This window comes from Denticeps clupeoides, chromosome 2 (genome assembly GCF_900700375.1).
Source record: "Denticeps clupeoides chromosome 2, fDenClu1.1, whole genome shotgun sequence".
Taxonomy (NCBI): Eukaryota; Metazoa; Chordata; class Actinopteri; order Clupeiformes; family Denticipitidae; genus Denticeps; species Denticeps clupeoides.
In genome coordinates this window covers 5,082,461-5,098,652 of record NC_041708.1, presented here as the reverse complement: position 1 = coordinate 5,098,652, position 16,192 = coordinate 5,082,461, and the positions used below count along the sequence as shown (strand labels likewise).

The 16,192-nt window shown below is 45.2% G+C and overlaps 1 protein-coding gene across 2 annotated transcripts in view; it reads left to right on the top strand.

Moving 5' to 3' along the window:
* Nucleotides 1-7,373: 7,373 nt before the first annotated feature.
* Nucleotides 7,374-16,192, top strand: part of itgb4 (integrin, beta 4) — a 23,153-nt gene continuing 14,334 nt past the window's right edge. Inside the window, exons 1-19 of one of the 2 annotated variants that reach the window (XM_028970472.1) lie at nt 7,374-7,393; nt 9,820-9,899; nt 10,029-10,111; nt 10,287-10,382; nt 10,672-10,876; nt 10,963-11,059; nt 11,194-11,365; nt 11,888-12,151; nt 12,988-13,077; nt 13,176-13,298; nt 13,381-13,548; nt 13,698-13,774; nt 14,439-14,635; nt 14,716-14,819; nt 14,898-14,993; nt 15,072-15,201; nt 15,301-15,426; nt 15,677-15,783; nt 16,153-16,186. In XM_028970472.1, the coding sequence (XP_028826305.1) occupies nt 9,824-9,899; nt 10,029-10,111; nt 10,287-10,382; nt 10,672-10,876; nt 10,963-11,059; nt 11,194-11,365; nt 11,888-12,151; nt 12,988-13,077; nt 13,176-13,298; nt 13,381-13,548; nt 13,698-13,774; nt 14,439-14,635; nt 14,716-14,819; nt 14,898-14,993; nt 15,072-15,201; nt 15,301-15,426; nt 15,677-15,783; nt 16,153-16,186 (2,245 nt within the window). In that variant the 5' untranslated portion in view covers nt 7,374-7,393; nt 9,820-9,823. The remainder of the gene's footprint in view (nt 7,394-9,819; nt 9,900-10,028; nt 10,112-10,286; nt 10,383-10,671; nt 10,877-10,962; nt 11,060-11,193; nt 11,366-11,887; nt 12,152-12,987; nt 13,078-13,175; nt 13,299-13,380; nt 13,549-13,697; nt 13,775-14,438; nt 14,636-14,715; nt 14,820-14,897; nt 14,994-15,071; nt 15,202-15,300; nt 15,427-15,676; nt 15,784-16,152; nt 16,187-16,192) is intronic. The other variant, XM_028970473.1, reaches the window with a different exon arrangement.

Genomic DNA, 16,192 nt, shown 5'->3' with positions numbered 1-16,192 from the left:
AGCTCAGTCACCCAAATCCGGCGGATACCTGGTCTTACGTTAAGCCAGAGGTCAGTAGAAGATAAGATCAAACTTTTATTAGTTCCACAAGGGGGAAATTGCAATTGTCACGGCAGAAAGTGGATAGAAGCAGAAGGTAATAGCAGCACAAAAAAATAAGATAAATACAGGGAGTGCAGAATTATTAGGCAAGTTGTATATTTGAGGAATCATTTTATTATTGAACAACAACCATGTTCTCAATGAACCCAAAAACTCATTAATATCAAAGCTGAATGTTTTTAGTTTGTTTTTAGTTTTTAGTTTGTTTTTATTTTTAGCTATTTTAGGGCGATATCTGTGTGTGCAGGTGACTATTACTGTGCATAATTATTAGGCAACTTAACAAAAAACAAATATATACCCATTTCAATTATTTATTTTTACCAGTGAAACCAATATAACATCTCCACATTCACAAATATACATTTCTGACATTCAAAAACAAAACAAAAACAAATCAGCGACCACTATAGCCACCTTTCTTTGCAAGGACACTCAAAAGCCTGCCATCCATGGATTCTGTCAGTGTTTTGATCTGTTCACCATCAACATTGCGTGCAGCAGCAACCACAGCCTCCCAGACACTGTTCAGAGAGGTGTACTGTTTTCCCACAGTTTCTCACATTTGATGATGGACCACAGGTTCTCAATGGGGTTCAGATCAGGTGAACAAGGAGGCCATGTCATTAGTTTTTCTTCTTTTATACCCTTTCTTGCCAGCCACGCTGTGGAGTACTTGGACGCATGTGATGGAGCAATGTCCTGCATGAAAATCATGTTTTTCTTGAGGGATGCAGACTTCCTGTACCACTGCTTGAAGGTGTCTTCCAGAAACTGGCAGTAGGACTGAGAGTTGAGCTTGAATCCATCCTCAACCCGAAAAGGCCCCACAAGCTCATCTTTGATGATACCAGCCCAAACCAGTACTCCACCTCCACCTTGCTGGCGTCTGAGTCGGACTGGAGCTCTCTGCCCTTTACCAATCCAGCCACGGGCCCATCCATCTGGCCCATCAAGACTCACTCTCATTTCATCAGTCCATAAACCTTAGAAAAATCAGTCTTGAGATATTTCTTGGCCCAGTCTTGACGTTTCAGCTTGTGTTCAGCCTTTCTTACCTTGGCCATGTCTCTGAGTATTGCACACCTTGTGCTTTTGGGCACTCCAGTGATGTTGCAGCTCTGAAATGTGGCCAAACTGGTGGCAAGTGGCATCTTGGCAGCTGCACGCTTGACTTTTCTCAGTTCATGGGCAGTTATTTTGTGCCTTGGTTTTTCCACACGCTTCTTGCAACCCTGTTGACTATTTTGAATGAAACGCTTGATTGTTCGATGATCACGCTTCAGAAGCTTTGCAATTTTAAGAGTGCTGCATCCCTCTGCAAGATATCTCACTATTTTTGACTTGTCTGAGCCTGTCAAGTCCTTCTTTTGACCCATTTTGCCAAAGGAAAGGAAGTTGCCTAATAATTATGCAGACCTGATATAGGGTGTTGATGTCATTAGACCACACCCCTTCTCATTACAGAGCTGCACATCACCTAATATGCTTAATTGGTAGTAGGCTTTCGAGCCTATACAGTTTGGAATAACATGCATGAAGAGGATGATATGGACAAAATACTCATTTGCCTAATAATTCTGCAATCCCTGTATGTATCTGTATATATCTACAAATTTACAATTTAAACAATTTACAATTTAACAGAATGTACCACAGTGTGTGTGTTTGTCTGTGTGTGTGTGGTCAGCTGTGAGGTCTTTGTTATAGAGTCTGACAGCGGTTGGAAGAAAAGACCTTCTGAACCTCTCCTTCCCACATCGTGGGTGCAGTAGCCTGCCACTGAAGGAGCTGCTCAGTGCTGTCAGAGTTTCCTGCACGGGGTGGGAGATGTTGTCCAACAGGCATGACAGCTTAGCCACCATTCTCCTGTCACTCACCACCTCCACTGGGTCCAGAGGGCATCCTAGAACAGAGCTGGCCCACCGGATCAGCCTGTTCAGCCTCTTCCTGTCCCCAGCGGAGATGCTGCTGCCCCAGCAGACCACACCGTGAAAGATGGCCGATGCCACTACAGAGTCATAAAACGTCTTTAGGAGTGGCCCCTGTACTCCTCCGCAGCAGGTACAGCCTGCTCTGCCCTTTTTTATAAAGTGCATTAGTGTTATGAGTCCAGTCCAGTTTATTGTTCAGGTGAACCCCAAGGTACTTGTAGCTCTCCACAGCCTCAATGGCCATACCCTGGATGTCCAGTGGTTGCAGTGCAGGATGTTTGTGCCTGCGGAAGTCTACCACCAGCTCTTTGGTTTTTCCAGTGTTGATCTGGAGGTAGTTCTGCTGGCACCAGTCCACAAAGTCCCTTGTCAGTTCCATGTACTCCCTGTCGTCCCCATCAGTGATGAGGCCGACTATTGCAGAGTCATCAGAGAACTTCTGCAGGAAGCAGTTGGTGGAGTTGTGCGAGAAGTCTGCAGTATAGATTGTGAAGAGGAACGGCGCCAGAACCGTTCCCTGCGGGGCCCCCGTACTGCAGACAACCGTGTCTGACACACAGCCCTGAGTTCTCACATACTGTGGTCGGTTAGTGAGGTAGTCCAGGACCCATGTGGCTAGGTGAAGGTCCACTCCTGTGTGCTCCAGCTTGTCCCTCGGGATTGTGGGTAAGATGGTGTTGAAAGCACTGGAGAAATTAAAGAACACAATTCTCACAGTGCTCCTAGCGGTCTCCAGGTGAGAGAGGGAACGATGTAGGAGGTGGGTGTTGGCATCATCCACTCCAATGCCAGGCTGGAAAAACTACAGGTCTGGTAAGCCTCCAGATCGATGCATTTCTAGTTGGGTTAGGGTTAACGAGTGAGGATTCATCATCCTTGAAACCAAAAATGGTGCACAAAAATGGCGGATTGGTTTATTGTCAGTACAACTGTATGCACAGTATTCAGTGTATTGAAATAATGTTTCACACAGACCCCCATAGTACAATCATAAAATATAAATATATGCATACTGTACAGGCCAAACGTTTGGACACCTTCTCATTCAATCAGTAGCCTAGGGTGGTTGTAATCTAGTAGTAACCTAGACTACTAGTCAGGTTGAAGACCCAGGTTCAAACCATGGTGTCCCTGAGCAAGACACCATGGGGCAGTGGTGGCCTAGCGGCCCCGTAATCAGAAGGTTGCCGAATCCCGATCCGGCAACTATGAATGAACACATGTGGAGTTATGTACTTAACAAAAAGTGGAGACCTGACCTCCACAGTCACCGGACCTGAACCCAGTCCACATGGTTTGGGGTGAGCTGGACCAACAAGTGCTAAACACCTCTGGGAACTCCTTCAAGACTGTTGGAAAACCATTTCAGGTGACGACCTCTTGAAGGTCATCGAGAGAATGCCAAGAGTGTGCAAAGCAGTAATCAGGGCAAAGAAACTAGAATATAAAACACGTTTTCAGTTATTTCATGTGGAGTACATAACTCCACATGTGTTCATTCATAGTTTTGATGCCTTCAGTGAGAATCTACCAAAGTAAATGGTCATGACGGCCATCTTTCACAGTGTGGTCTGCTGGGGCAGCAGCATCACCGCAGGGGACAGGAAGAGGCTGAACAGGTCATGAGGCAGTGGTGACCCTAGTGGGTAAGGAAGTGGACCCAGAAATTGGAAAGGTTGCCGGTTCGAATCCCACCAAGGGCGATGGCTTAAAAGCAGAGGACACGTTTCGTCGTGTCACCGTGTGCCGAGCTGCAGTGTCCCACGGCGACATCCACTTTCAGCTTTTTTTTTTTTTGTAACCTCTCGTGTGTCGCGGCCCTGCCTCTCCAGCTCGGTTTTTTATGATGTAAATGAGCGGGGTGGGGTGCTGGGCAGGTGACCCCTGAACTGGAGCTGGTCCCATTGGTCGCTCGGCGGGTTGAGGCGAGGCGAGGCGAACTTTTTGTCATGGAAATCGGGGGTGCCTGCTGGAGCTCGCGGGAGAAGGGCGGCGAGAAAAACGCGCGACTTTCATGAAGAAACGGGGATTTTTTTATTTTTATTTTTTTTAGTCGTCGCGCGTCGCCTCTCGACTAAAATTAATAAACGCGGGGACAGTTTTGAGGCTTTTCTTTGCTTCTATGCAGATATTTTTCCATTATTTTGACAGCGGACGACCGCCCATAGTCAAGGACAACGTGAGTTTTGGGAGCTTCAGAAATGTTCAGAAAATGTACTCGGTCTACTCCGAATTATATTAAATGTAATAATGGAAACGTTATCGAGAACAGGGTGTTTTAGCACTTAATTTAATCCTTCACTTGTTACTCATTCTGCAATTATAAATATAATCATGAAGTTATAGTTATAATCATCTGTAGAATAGTATTATCGAACCAGTCACCATTGTTTACAGCATTTATCAGACGTCCTTATCAGTAGTTACAGGGACTGTCCCCCCCAGGAGACAACCGGGGTTAAGTGTCTAGCTCAGGGACACAATGGTAGCAAGTGGGGCTCGAACCTGGGTCTTCTGGTTCAGGGGTGGGTGTGTCACCCCTCGCATGGCCAGCAGCATATACATCAGGATCTTGAGCAGTTGCACCATCGAGATCTGTTAGTATGTCGAATTCTCAATTTTTCAAACCTGTACTGAGACACATACGTCCATGAATTCAGGGCAGTGGTGGCCTAGCGGTTAAGGAAGCGGCCCCATAATCAGAAGGTTGCCGGTTCGAATCCCGATCTGCCAAGGTGCCACTGAGGTGCCACGGAGCAAAAGCACCGTCCCCACACACTGCTCCCCGGGCACCTCACCAAGGGTGATGGGTTAAATGCAGAGGACAAATTTCACTGTGTGCACCGTGTGCTGTGCTGCTGTGTATCACAAGTGACAATCACTTCACTTCTGATACCTGCCTCTTAATTTAGTCCTTTTTTGGACTTATTTTGGATGCACAGTTAGTAGAAGTGACTACAGCGACCACCATTATGTGGGCATTTACATTTACACCCTTATCCAGAGCGACTTACGATCAGTAGTGGCAGGGACTGTCCACCCCTGGAGACACTCAGGTTTTTTAAAATTAAAATTTAAAGTGAAGTGAAGGGATTGTCACATGTGATACACAGCAGCACAGCACACGGTGCACACAGTGAAATTTGTCCTCATCACCCTGAGTGAGCAGTGGGCAGCCATGACAGGCGCCCGGGGAGCAGTGCGTGGGGACGGTGCTTTGTTCAGTGGCACCTCAGTGGCACCTTGGTGGATCGGGATTCGGCAACCTTCTGATTACGGGGCCGCTTCCTTAACCGCTAGGCCACCACTGCCCCATGGTGTCTTGCTCAGGGTCACCATGGTTTGAACCTGGGTCTTCAACCTGAATAGTAGTCTAGGTTACTACTAGATTACAACCACCCTAGGCTACTGATCTAGCAGAATTAGCAGCAGTAAGACTAAGGTTCACACTCATGACCTTGCGTTTTGTTGACCACTACGCCCGCCACCCTCCAGGCCATGTTGTTAGGTGAACCATTGCTGAGCGTGGAGACACAGACGGATGGGCTCGCGCCGATAAACATTTACAGAAGTGAAAGTGAAGTGGTTGTCACTGTGAAACACTGAAATGTGTCCTCTGCTTTTAACCATCACCCTTGGTGAGCAGTGGGCAGCCATGACAGGGGACGGTGCTTTGCTCAGTGGCACCTTGGAGGATCGGGATTCGGACCGACAACCTTCTGATTACGGGGACACTTCCTTAACCGTTAGGCCACTGGATATGTCTATAAGACACAAACAAGGCAACTACTTCTGTTTCTCAAAGGGCTCCCCAACCTCCAGCATTATAATTAGTTTTACACAGGAGGCGGTTTTAGTCTTAAGATGAACATTATTCAATGCTGAGGTCCAGCACACAGCAAGTGAGGATGTGTGGTAGTAGTCTAGTGGGCAACACACTCGCCCGTGATCCAGAAGAGCATAAAGTCTTCAAGTTCAGACCCCAGCTACTTCCCTTGTGTGCTTGAACAAGACACTTAAACCTGAGTGTCTCCAGGGGGACTGTCTCTGTCACTATGGATCGTAAGTTGCTCTAGATGAGAGCTAATGGTGTTTATGTGAATGTAACTAGACTACATTGAGGGTATTAAGAATAATACTTACACTGCAATATTAACAGAGCACCACATTAACAGGCTACCACAGTTTAAGAACCAAGGCATTAAACTAGGTAATAGCATTATTAATATAGTTTATTTTAGCTTTTGAATGAATTACTAACAATACATGACATATTTAGAGGGCTTAATTGGCTGTCTACGTCCTTCAGGGATGTGTACAGAGGCACTTCATAAAGTTATTTAAGTACGTTTCGTAAAAGGGAGTGAGTTCCTCATGTGAATCATGAAGACGTGAACTTTGCGTGTGTCTCTTCTTGTGAACACCTGTGCGGACGCAAGCCACCCTACAATTTTAAAGGGGAAAATGAGAACTCAGAATGATCACAGGGGATTTTCCACTCTAAATTTTGTGTTTTGCTTGCTGAGGTTCGGACTAAAAGTCGTATTAAAGATGTGTGCATGCAGCTATTTGTGTGTTATACCATAAAGGTTGCAGTGTGTGTGTGTGTGTCTGTGTAAAAGTATCTTCTGACTAAAGAAAAGAAGTTGCGCACTTGTGACGGTGCCTCTTTGTCCCCTACAGGCACAGTTGTTCTCTCCTGCCCCACCCTTGGCAGTGGGTGGGGCTTGGCCAGCGTGTGACGGACAGGCGGGGGGGCGGGGGTGGAGGGGGTTGCTTCTGCATTCTCAAGCCCACACAGGTAAACCTTTCCTCCGAGGAATGTACGAATCCGAAGAACCCTGTTTTTTAAATGCTTAAAAAAAAAGAGAGGGAGAGAGAGAGGGAGAGAGAGAGAGAGAGACTCCTCTCACTCTTCTCTCTCTTTTTTTTGTTCCAGGAGAAAGAATGAGAGTGAAAGAAGGGTGTTGCCCATTACTCACCTGGGTTAAAGGAGTCCGACGCAGGGGAGGGATCAAACTCGCATACACACTCTGGCCCTCAGCGCTCCGCAAAGCGCACTTCTTCCAGGAGCTGAGAGACGCTCTCCGGGGACACACGGTCCCCACCGAAAACCTGAAGGGGAGATAAAAGTCAATATTTAACAGCTTCGCTTCTTTTTTTTGTCCCCCCTTCGACGAAAAGAAGAAAAGCTGAAAGCACTGCTGGAAGTTTTTTTTCTTGCCTGTGCAGAAGACAGGTGAACTCTGACACCGACTGGACTCTTTCTCTCGCAGTGGTGGGGACGGGGGACGGGGGCAAAGGATTTTCATTTCCCATTTCGGACTGAACTTTGGGACTCGGATTGGGATAAAGAGGTCTGTAAGCTCAAACGATCCCCACCCTGATCCGGCCACTCTCTCCTCTCTCGCGGGCACTTTTATCGGAATGCCGTCGTACAGGGCACCATTATCGGATTAGTTGTGCAAGCACCGCTTCTTCTTCTTCAAACAAACAAAAAAAACTATCTGGAGGGTATTGATTCCTAAATAATTGTTTTTTTTTGTGCTATGTGCTTTTACCTCTTTTAATTCGTTTAATTATGTATTTATTGGAGAGCATGTTGAACTCAAGGCTATGAATTATGGACCACTTTGTAGTTTTTGGTGTCAGTCATGCTCTATTATAATCTGTTGTGCCATGCCCGTCATAACCATTATGAAGGTGTGATTATATAACACCTCTGAAATTGCTGCTTTATTGGTATCCGTAGGTTCGTCTTTGGCTCTTCTGACGTTTTGCAATGTGCTGAAGTCTAAAAATACTGCAGTGCAGAGTTTTTTTTTTTAAACGATACTTTAAATTTGTCACATATTTTTGCATGAAAAGAACAGACAGTTTTATTGATTGGAAAGCTTAGATAATTGATGTAAGAATCCCACCGAGCGCTCTGGTAACAGGGACTTGTTGCAGCCAGCCAGCCAGCATTCCTGCGGTGCCGCTGGTCCAGGTGGGTCTTGGGTGAATAAACAAACGCTACCTGGTCGCCCCTTTCCGTCTCGCCACATGTGCTCCTCGGGAAAAAGCGCCGCTCTGCCACGTGGTGGACGCATGGCAGTTACGTTCGGTCAGATGTGCCCGTCATTTGCTACTAGATCTTTTAGTAAACGGAAGAAAAAAGAAAAAACCACACCCTCCAGCGTGAGAGAGAAGAAAGTGCTGAGCTGTTGAAGCTGGTCGCAGCTACACGATATTGCAGAAGATCTCAGTTTCCCACAAACCCCCCCTCCCCGTGGGGCAGAGCCGTGCCAAAGTGGGTCAGGTAGATTTTCGTCCTCCGGAGAAATTCCTCTTTTATGAGTCATGGATTTGAGTTGGGACGAGGGGGAGTTCTTGAGGTGGACAACTGGTCACCTGCCCTTAAAACCGTCCTGTGGAGTGTGAAACTGAATTTGATTTATGCAGTCATCTGATAACCTCGTGAAATGATTATTAGTTATTTGCTTAAAAACGTAGTAAAATAGTCAAAATAGTTTAGAACAGCATGGATTTATGAAATACTATGAAGTGTCTCTTTGGTATGGTATAGTACGTTTTTTTTTTGTGTCTGAGACTACCAGATTAAGCAGATTAAATGCAGATTAACCATCATTAGACTAATTACAGGCTCAGTAATCAGGGAGCAACGTGGGGTTAAGTGCTGTGACCAGGCAGGGCTGTATACTAGATGCTTGGTAGGCCACTATTAACACTTACTTCATGAAGCACTTTGTCTCGAGTAGATTTGTTTGAAGCGACGGCTCCGCGCGTTTCGTAAACCTCTCTTTGCGTGGATTTGTTTTTTATTGGAATGGGTACTTGATGAATGTGCTTTTTCTGAGGCCACAGGAATGAAAAGACTTAATTCTGCCGCATAAATCACAACGTGTCTCATTCTTATCATACTGGGCTGCGTTTCCCGATAGCGATGAATCTTAGTGGTTTCGAACGTTCTCTGCAAGCGGTTTTAAGAACACAGTAACGTTTGTGCGCCTCCATGGGCCTTAAGTGCATTTCACCTTAATGATGTTAATCATCATTATCTCTGCTACCATATCTTCTCAATCGTGTTACCTCTGTCAAAATTGGCCATTTGTGCTCATCCAGACTGTATCTGTCCACTGCAATGTGAAACTTTTCCTCCTTTAAACGACTGTTGCTGTTTGTTTGTTTGTTTGTTTGTTTTGGAAGGAGGAGCTAAACGGTCCCTAATCATCAAGTTTATAATTAAGAGTCGTTTTCAGGTGGCCCTGATTTATAACCGAAGCACGGATTTGGTTCGCCTGTAAAGCCAATCTGTTGTTTGCTGCGTGAAAATGAAGAGTACAAAAGGCGGGCACGTACAACAATCCGTCCGTTGCCAGACTGTTCCGCAGCACATCTGCAAAGAATATAGGACGGATTCTCTGGAAGCTGCTGGCAGGCTGGCGAGATTTATGGGGGGGGGGTGAAGTCACCGCTGGGTTCGTTTGAAGTCTTGAGAAAGGGAGTTCGCCTCCGCAGGTCGTGGGTTTCAGGTTTCTCTCCGGTTCTCTGCCACTGCCACATGGTGCATGCACCTCATGAGATTTGGCCTGGGCGTGTCTCTGACTAGCCGCTGTGTGTGTTCAAGGTGTGTGTTTTGTTGGAAAGCAGCTTTATCTCTGCTACCATATCTTCTCCAGTGGTCTGTGGAGCATCTCAGCTTGGTTTCAATGCGATTCAACTGAATACAATTACTTAATGTAAAGGTTTCATTTGTTTTTTCCATTTGTTTTTTCTTTAGGGAGATGGGGAGATGGGTGGAGTGTGTTGTGGTGGGTCTCATCTGTCTGACCTTTTTGACAGGCAGCCGTGCAGATGGCAGTAAGAACCTTTTTTTTCCTACAAAGCACCACTGGAAATATATTTTTTTTGTGCGTATAATTTTTGAAAATGGTTTTGTGTAAACGTAATATATTGGCTGTCATAATTATCTTATTTAATCCCGTGCAGTAAATCATTGCATAGCTGTTCAGGCCAGAACCTGCTCCCAGTGCGTACAGTCTGGGAAAGACTGTGGCTACTGCCCTGACGAGGTGAGAACAACTAGCATTACCACTATAACACCACAAATATAGCTGACTATGATATATGCACTATTAATTAAACGACAATATATCTTATGTAATATGTAACTAGAGTCTTATTGTGTCTGGATGCGATAATACATGTGTTTTGGTCATGTGTGTGATGTCGGATGTCTGAATACAGAAGTTTGACGGCCAACGCTGTGACCTGGCAGTCAACTTGCAAGCTTCAGGGTGCAAATCTCTGGTGACCTTTGAGAGCTCCATGAGTGTGGAAAAGGTGAGCATGCTGAATCTGATGTTGCCCAAACGGGTAAGCATGGCGGCTAACTGCATTAGCAACTTGCGCGGTTTGATCCAAGCAAGCACCGGTTGCTAACAAGAATTTTGGGACACTTACCTCGGAATGGAGACTGGCTGAAATGCAACGTGCAATTTTATGTTAAGTTCGCATTCCACTTAATAACAAGAATTTTAAAGTTTTCAATTGCTTCAGTAGGTCAGTAGGTCTTCAGCCAAGGATAGTGGCGATCCACTATCTGAGTTAACGACTGTCCTCTACTTGACAGAATGAAGCCATCAGGACGTCGCTGAAGCAGTCTCAGGTGGCTCCTCAGTTTATGTCTATGACTTTGCTGCCCGGTGAGGAGAAGGAGGTGGACCTGCAGATTTTTGAGCCAACCAAAGGCCCCCTGGACCTCTACATTCTTATGGACTTCTCCAACTCTATGTCTGATGATTTGGACAATTTGAAGAAGATGGGTGACAGGCTGGGTAAGATGCTATGGTGTTTTTGTATCTCCCAAAAGAACAAGCAAATTGGTTTTGCATTGATTTTTTGTCTGTCTTTTGTGTGGCAGCTACTGTGGTGGAGCAGATTTCGGACGATTACACCATTGGCTTTGGGAAATTTGTGGACAAAGTTACTGAACCACAGACAGACATGAGACCTTTGAAGTAAGAACTTTCTTATTGATTCTAGCCTCCTTCAAGATCACCTGAAGGAAGTGTGTAGGAGGACAATTGGAATGTCGGAAAAGTCCTTGTTTTAAACGCAACTGAACATTTTCATTCTGCTTGCCGCTTTTCAGACTGCAGAAACCATGGCCAAACAGCGACCCTCCTTTCTCCTTTCAAAACGCTATTGCCCTCACCAGCGACATTAACATCTTCAAGGAGAAACTGAAGAAGGAGAACATCTCCGGCAACCTGGATGCCCCTGAGGGAGGTTTTGACGCCATTCTGCAGACAGCCGTCTGTCAGGTACCCCATCAATTGAACAGCAGATAAGGTCGACACCAGGGTTCTGAAGGTCTGGATGGATGGTCCCTTATTATGAAAATTTCACTTTGTGAGGTTATACATTAATATGAGTTTCCCCAGCCTGTCTATGGTCCTGCAGTGGCTTGAAAAAGTTTTGTTCTGTCACATGATACTCTGAAGAACCAGTGGGTTAAAAAAAATGCTGACAAGACTTCCTGTCTGCGCCAAACATTGTGTTTGGTGAATGATGTTGATGACGCCATTTCTGCGGATGCCCACTATAGGCCTCTCTCACTATTATTTAAATCCTGGGGAAATCTCATTGTGGGACTAGATTAAAGTGGCTGTATATCTGCACCATGGCGGAATTTCAGAAAGGGACTTCAAATACAGTATTAGGGGGCCACTAAGAATGATATAAAAGCAAAAAAAATAATTATGTCATGGGACCTTTAAAGCAGGAATTCCAGATTGGAATGTAATCACTTTTGTGACTTTCATCTCTTTCTTGTTGGTTACTAGTCCCAGATTGGTTGGCGAGAGTTCAGCACCCACATCCTCGTCTTTTCCACGGAATCTGCCTTTCATTACGAAGCCGACGGTGCCAACGTGCTGGCGGGCATTCTTACACGCAATGACGAACAGTGCCACCTGGACAGAGAAAACAAATACACCCATGATACCAAACAAGACTACCCCTCCGTGCCAACTCTAGTGCGCCTCCTTGGCAAACATAACATCATCCCCATCTTTGCTGTGACTGACCACGCCTACACCTATTACGAGGTACACGGTCAAAAAATATTGTTTCTACATCATGTATCCTCTTGTCCCACAATGGGGATTGTTTTTGAAGTAGTGCTTCGTGCTAAGTGTGGGGCTTGTTCCCTAGTGTCAATTAGGGAATCCTCAGGATTTACATAAGCAGATAAAAGAAGAAAGAACTGCTTGGTAGTTATCTGTATCTTAATGCAGACAAACTAACTACACTCCTCACACAGAACCTGATCTATAATGATGTTTTTTATAACCAAAATGAGGAGCCCGATGATTGGTAGCTGTCAAGCACACTGCTTCCTCATTCTGGATATTTTAAAGCCACGCCCATCAATACTTCGGGCCAAACATCATTAAAAATTGTGTGTATTGTTTTACCTATTCATTTATGGGAGTATCCATTGGGACAGTGGTGGCCTAGGTGGTAAGGATTGACCTCGTAACTGAAAGGTTGCGGGTTCAAATCTAAAACTGTCATGGTGCCACTGAGGTCCCCTTGATCAAGGAACCGTCACCACACCTTTCTTTGCTGCCCACTGCTCACTATGGGTGGCGGGTTAAATGCAGAGGACACATTTCATTGTGTGCACCTTGTGCTGTGCTTGTTTATTTTCACTGAACTAAGGGGTTTGATCTGAATCACCATTTATTTTACCATTTCTGTTCTACCGTATAAATCACAGATATAAAGACAAACATGGCTATCTAGGCCAATTATATATAGATTTTAAATGAAATATGAAATATAAAACAGGACCTTTCGTGTTATCATTTATAGATTACTATCTTTTTTTCTGTCAGCAACTATCGACTCAGCCACTTGCTGTTTGTGCTTGTCTGTGCAGAAACTTGCTTCTTATTTCCCCATTGCTGAGATTGAGAAGCTGGAGGCTGACTCCCAAAATCTGCTGAACATCTTGCAAACTGCCTTTCAGGTAATAATCTGTGTGTGTGTTTGTGCACATGTGTGTGTCTTTTTTAAACTTAGGAAACGTTGAACGTCTTTTTTTTTTTTTACATTTTTGTCCACCAGAGTATCCGCTCAAAGATCAGCATCCGTGCCGAAGATAGGCCGAAAGCTGTGGAAGCCACGGTCCTGTCAGCAGCCGGTGCCAGCACCCAGTCTGGCTTCTTCAACATCACGCCAGGAGAAATAGTACGGCCTGTTTAGGTCTCACCGCCTTAGAGGACGCTTTGGTGCCTTGTGCGCTTGTTAAGATGCTCTTTCTCATCTGCAGCACAACTTCAGGGTGAAGGTTAAGGCGAATCAGAAGGTGAGCGGTGAGCCTGTGTGCCAGCTGGCCACCTCCAGCAGGCAGGGGACAATGCGGGTGAAGCCTACAACCTTCAGCAGTGCTCTGCAGATCGGCACCAACGTGCTGTGCCCGACATGTGATTGCGAAAAGGTACAATCACTTCCAGGAATGACTTCCAGGAATGCCTGGAATTTGGCCAAATGATTATTCTTTCGTACTCTTTCAATAATAAATGTATTATAATATTACATGTACTGTTCTTTTTTGGGGGAGCTGACTGTATTTATTGTGCCTGACAGACACCTTCTAAAAATTCAGCACGTTGCACTGGGAATGGGGATCTTGTCTGTGGAAAATGCCAGTGTCACGATGGATGGTAAGAATAATTGTTAAAAACAAACATACATTTTTCTCTTTAGAACTTGACCTCACTGTTGTGCAAAATGTGTTGAAACATGAGGCACCGAAGCACGACATCTTGCAGTAAGTTGTGTTTCAATAAACAAAAAGAAAATAGGCATGATGGCCAAGCACACATACAACAGAAACACATACAACGTGGAGTAAACCAATAATGCAGACATCGGGGGTGTGGGAGAAACTAAAATCACCCCTAATCACCCCTACCCAATGGACTTGGCTGCCTAGGCAGCAGAATCTCCTTCCGTTGCCTTTTATTTAATGATTATTCTCAGTAACTCTTTTACTGTTGTCCAATAGTTTAGCACTATTCACTTCTACATTTATCACTCTATATGTCTCACTTATATTTATAACTCAAAATAAAAGCTTTGTCCATCTGTGTGTGGGATTGGTGTGTGAGTGTGTGTGTGGGGGTAGGTAGGACCAAGTGGTTCTGAAAAGTGAATTGGATTCAGTCATTTATTCTACTGCAGGTCATGAAAAGTGATGTGTTCAGAAAAATCCAAAGGAATTCCTAAACTTGGCAGATCCCACTATAATTAATATTATCATCCACAGATATGGATTGATGTGGTTCCCACCTCAAGGCAGTAATTACTTTTCCCCATTTTGTGTAGGCTTGGGACCTTTTGCAACTGCTCTGCTAGTGCCGCTATTAATATTGGGGGCTGTGTTGGACCCAACATGACAGAGCCGTGCTCTGGTCGTGGGGACTGCCTTTGTGGGACGTGCATGTGCTCCAGCCAGTATGACGGCATCTTCTGTCAGTTTGACAAGTTTCAGTGCCAACGCTTTGGAGGATTCCTATGTAACGGTCAGTGGAGAAAACATTACATTCAGGATAGTTGCGTGTGGCGGCGTATGCGTTCACTGTCTGCCTGTTCTCGGCCCCAGACCGCGGCCACTGCTTCATGGGTGCATGTGCCTGTGAGGATGGATGGCAGGGCTCAGCCTGTGAGTGTCCAATCAGCAACCAGACCTGCCTGGACAGCAAAGGAGTAAGCGTCACCGGCGTTCTCCAATTGGTTGTTGGCTAGTAAACAACGTGACTCAGATTGTTCTGATTTATTTTTTAGGGAATCTGTAATGGACGTGGGGTATGTAAATGTGGCCGCTGTGAGTGCCAGGACTCTGGATTGTTGCTGAGCCCCACGTGTGAAGCTAACTTCCAGGTGAGAATTCTTCGGCAAAACTTAGGGTTGCTGTAGTATGTTGGAGAGTTTTTTTCGATTTCCAGTGTCCTTGTCCAGGCTCAACTGGGGATGTGTGAATCGAGACGAAGCTGCGTCCAGTGCAAGGCTTGGAAAACTGGAGAGAAGAAGGGAGAGCAGTGTGCCGACTGTCCATTTGAGATCACCATGGTGGACGAATTGAAAGACAGTAAGAAGGCGTAACCCTGGCATGATCCTGCACGCCGTTCTATTGGCAGGCATTGCCCGTCGATGGACTTGACTGAATATCCTCTGTGCTTGTTTACAGAGGACAGGGTGATCGAGTATTGCGAGTTACGAGACGAGGACGACGACTGCACATACTTCTTCACGGTAGACTACCCCCCTAATCCTAAAGACAAGGAGGCGGAGGTTCAAGTGCTGAAGGAGAAGAGTGAGTGTTTTTTTTTGGTTTTTGTATGTGTGGATGAATGGGTGATTAAAGTAATGACTACAATTAGAAAATTGCTGTCAAGGCTTGTTAACTCGATGTGGAAAAATAAAGGCACCTCCTCTGTCATTTTCTTTGGCTCGCCAGTAAAAAAATATGCAATATAATTAAGACAAGATGTCGTGATCAACGCAATAACAAAACCACGATTAATCACACACATATGTCTGTGTATGAAAATCTCTGCATCCAGAGTGCCCTCCTGGTGGCTTCCTGTGGCTGATCCCCCTCATCATGTTCCTCATGCTACTTCTGGGTCTGCTGCTTCTCTGCTGCTGGAAGTATTGCGCCTGCTGCAAGGTAGACACTTACACACGCACATGCGTACACATTGCACAACCAATACAAAAATGTATAAATACATTATAATTTACCTAACAATCTCTGAGCATGCTCTTCACTGACAAGTTTGAGCCTTATCAGGGCTCTTAGTTTGTAAACTCAATATTCTATAGAAATCGAATGAGAATTGCTGGTGTCTTCCTCTTGTAAGTCGCTTTGGATAAAAGCGTCTGCTAAATAAAGTAAAGGAAAGTAAAGTAGAGTGTTCTACACATCACCTGTCCAGCTGGCCTAGCTAAAAATACAAAAGATACATACAGAATACTGGCGATTTGTTTCCCTTGCCCTTGACGCATTCATTAAAATCAGATTTCTGTGTTCCTCAAGGCCTGCCTTGCTTTGCTCCCATGCTGTGGAAGAGGTATGC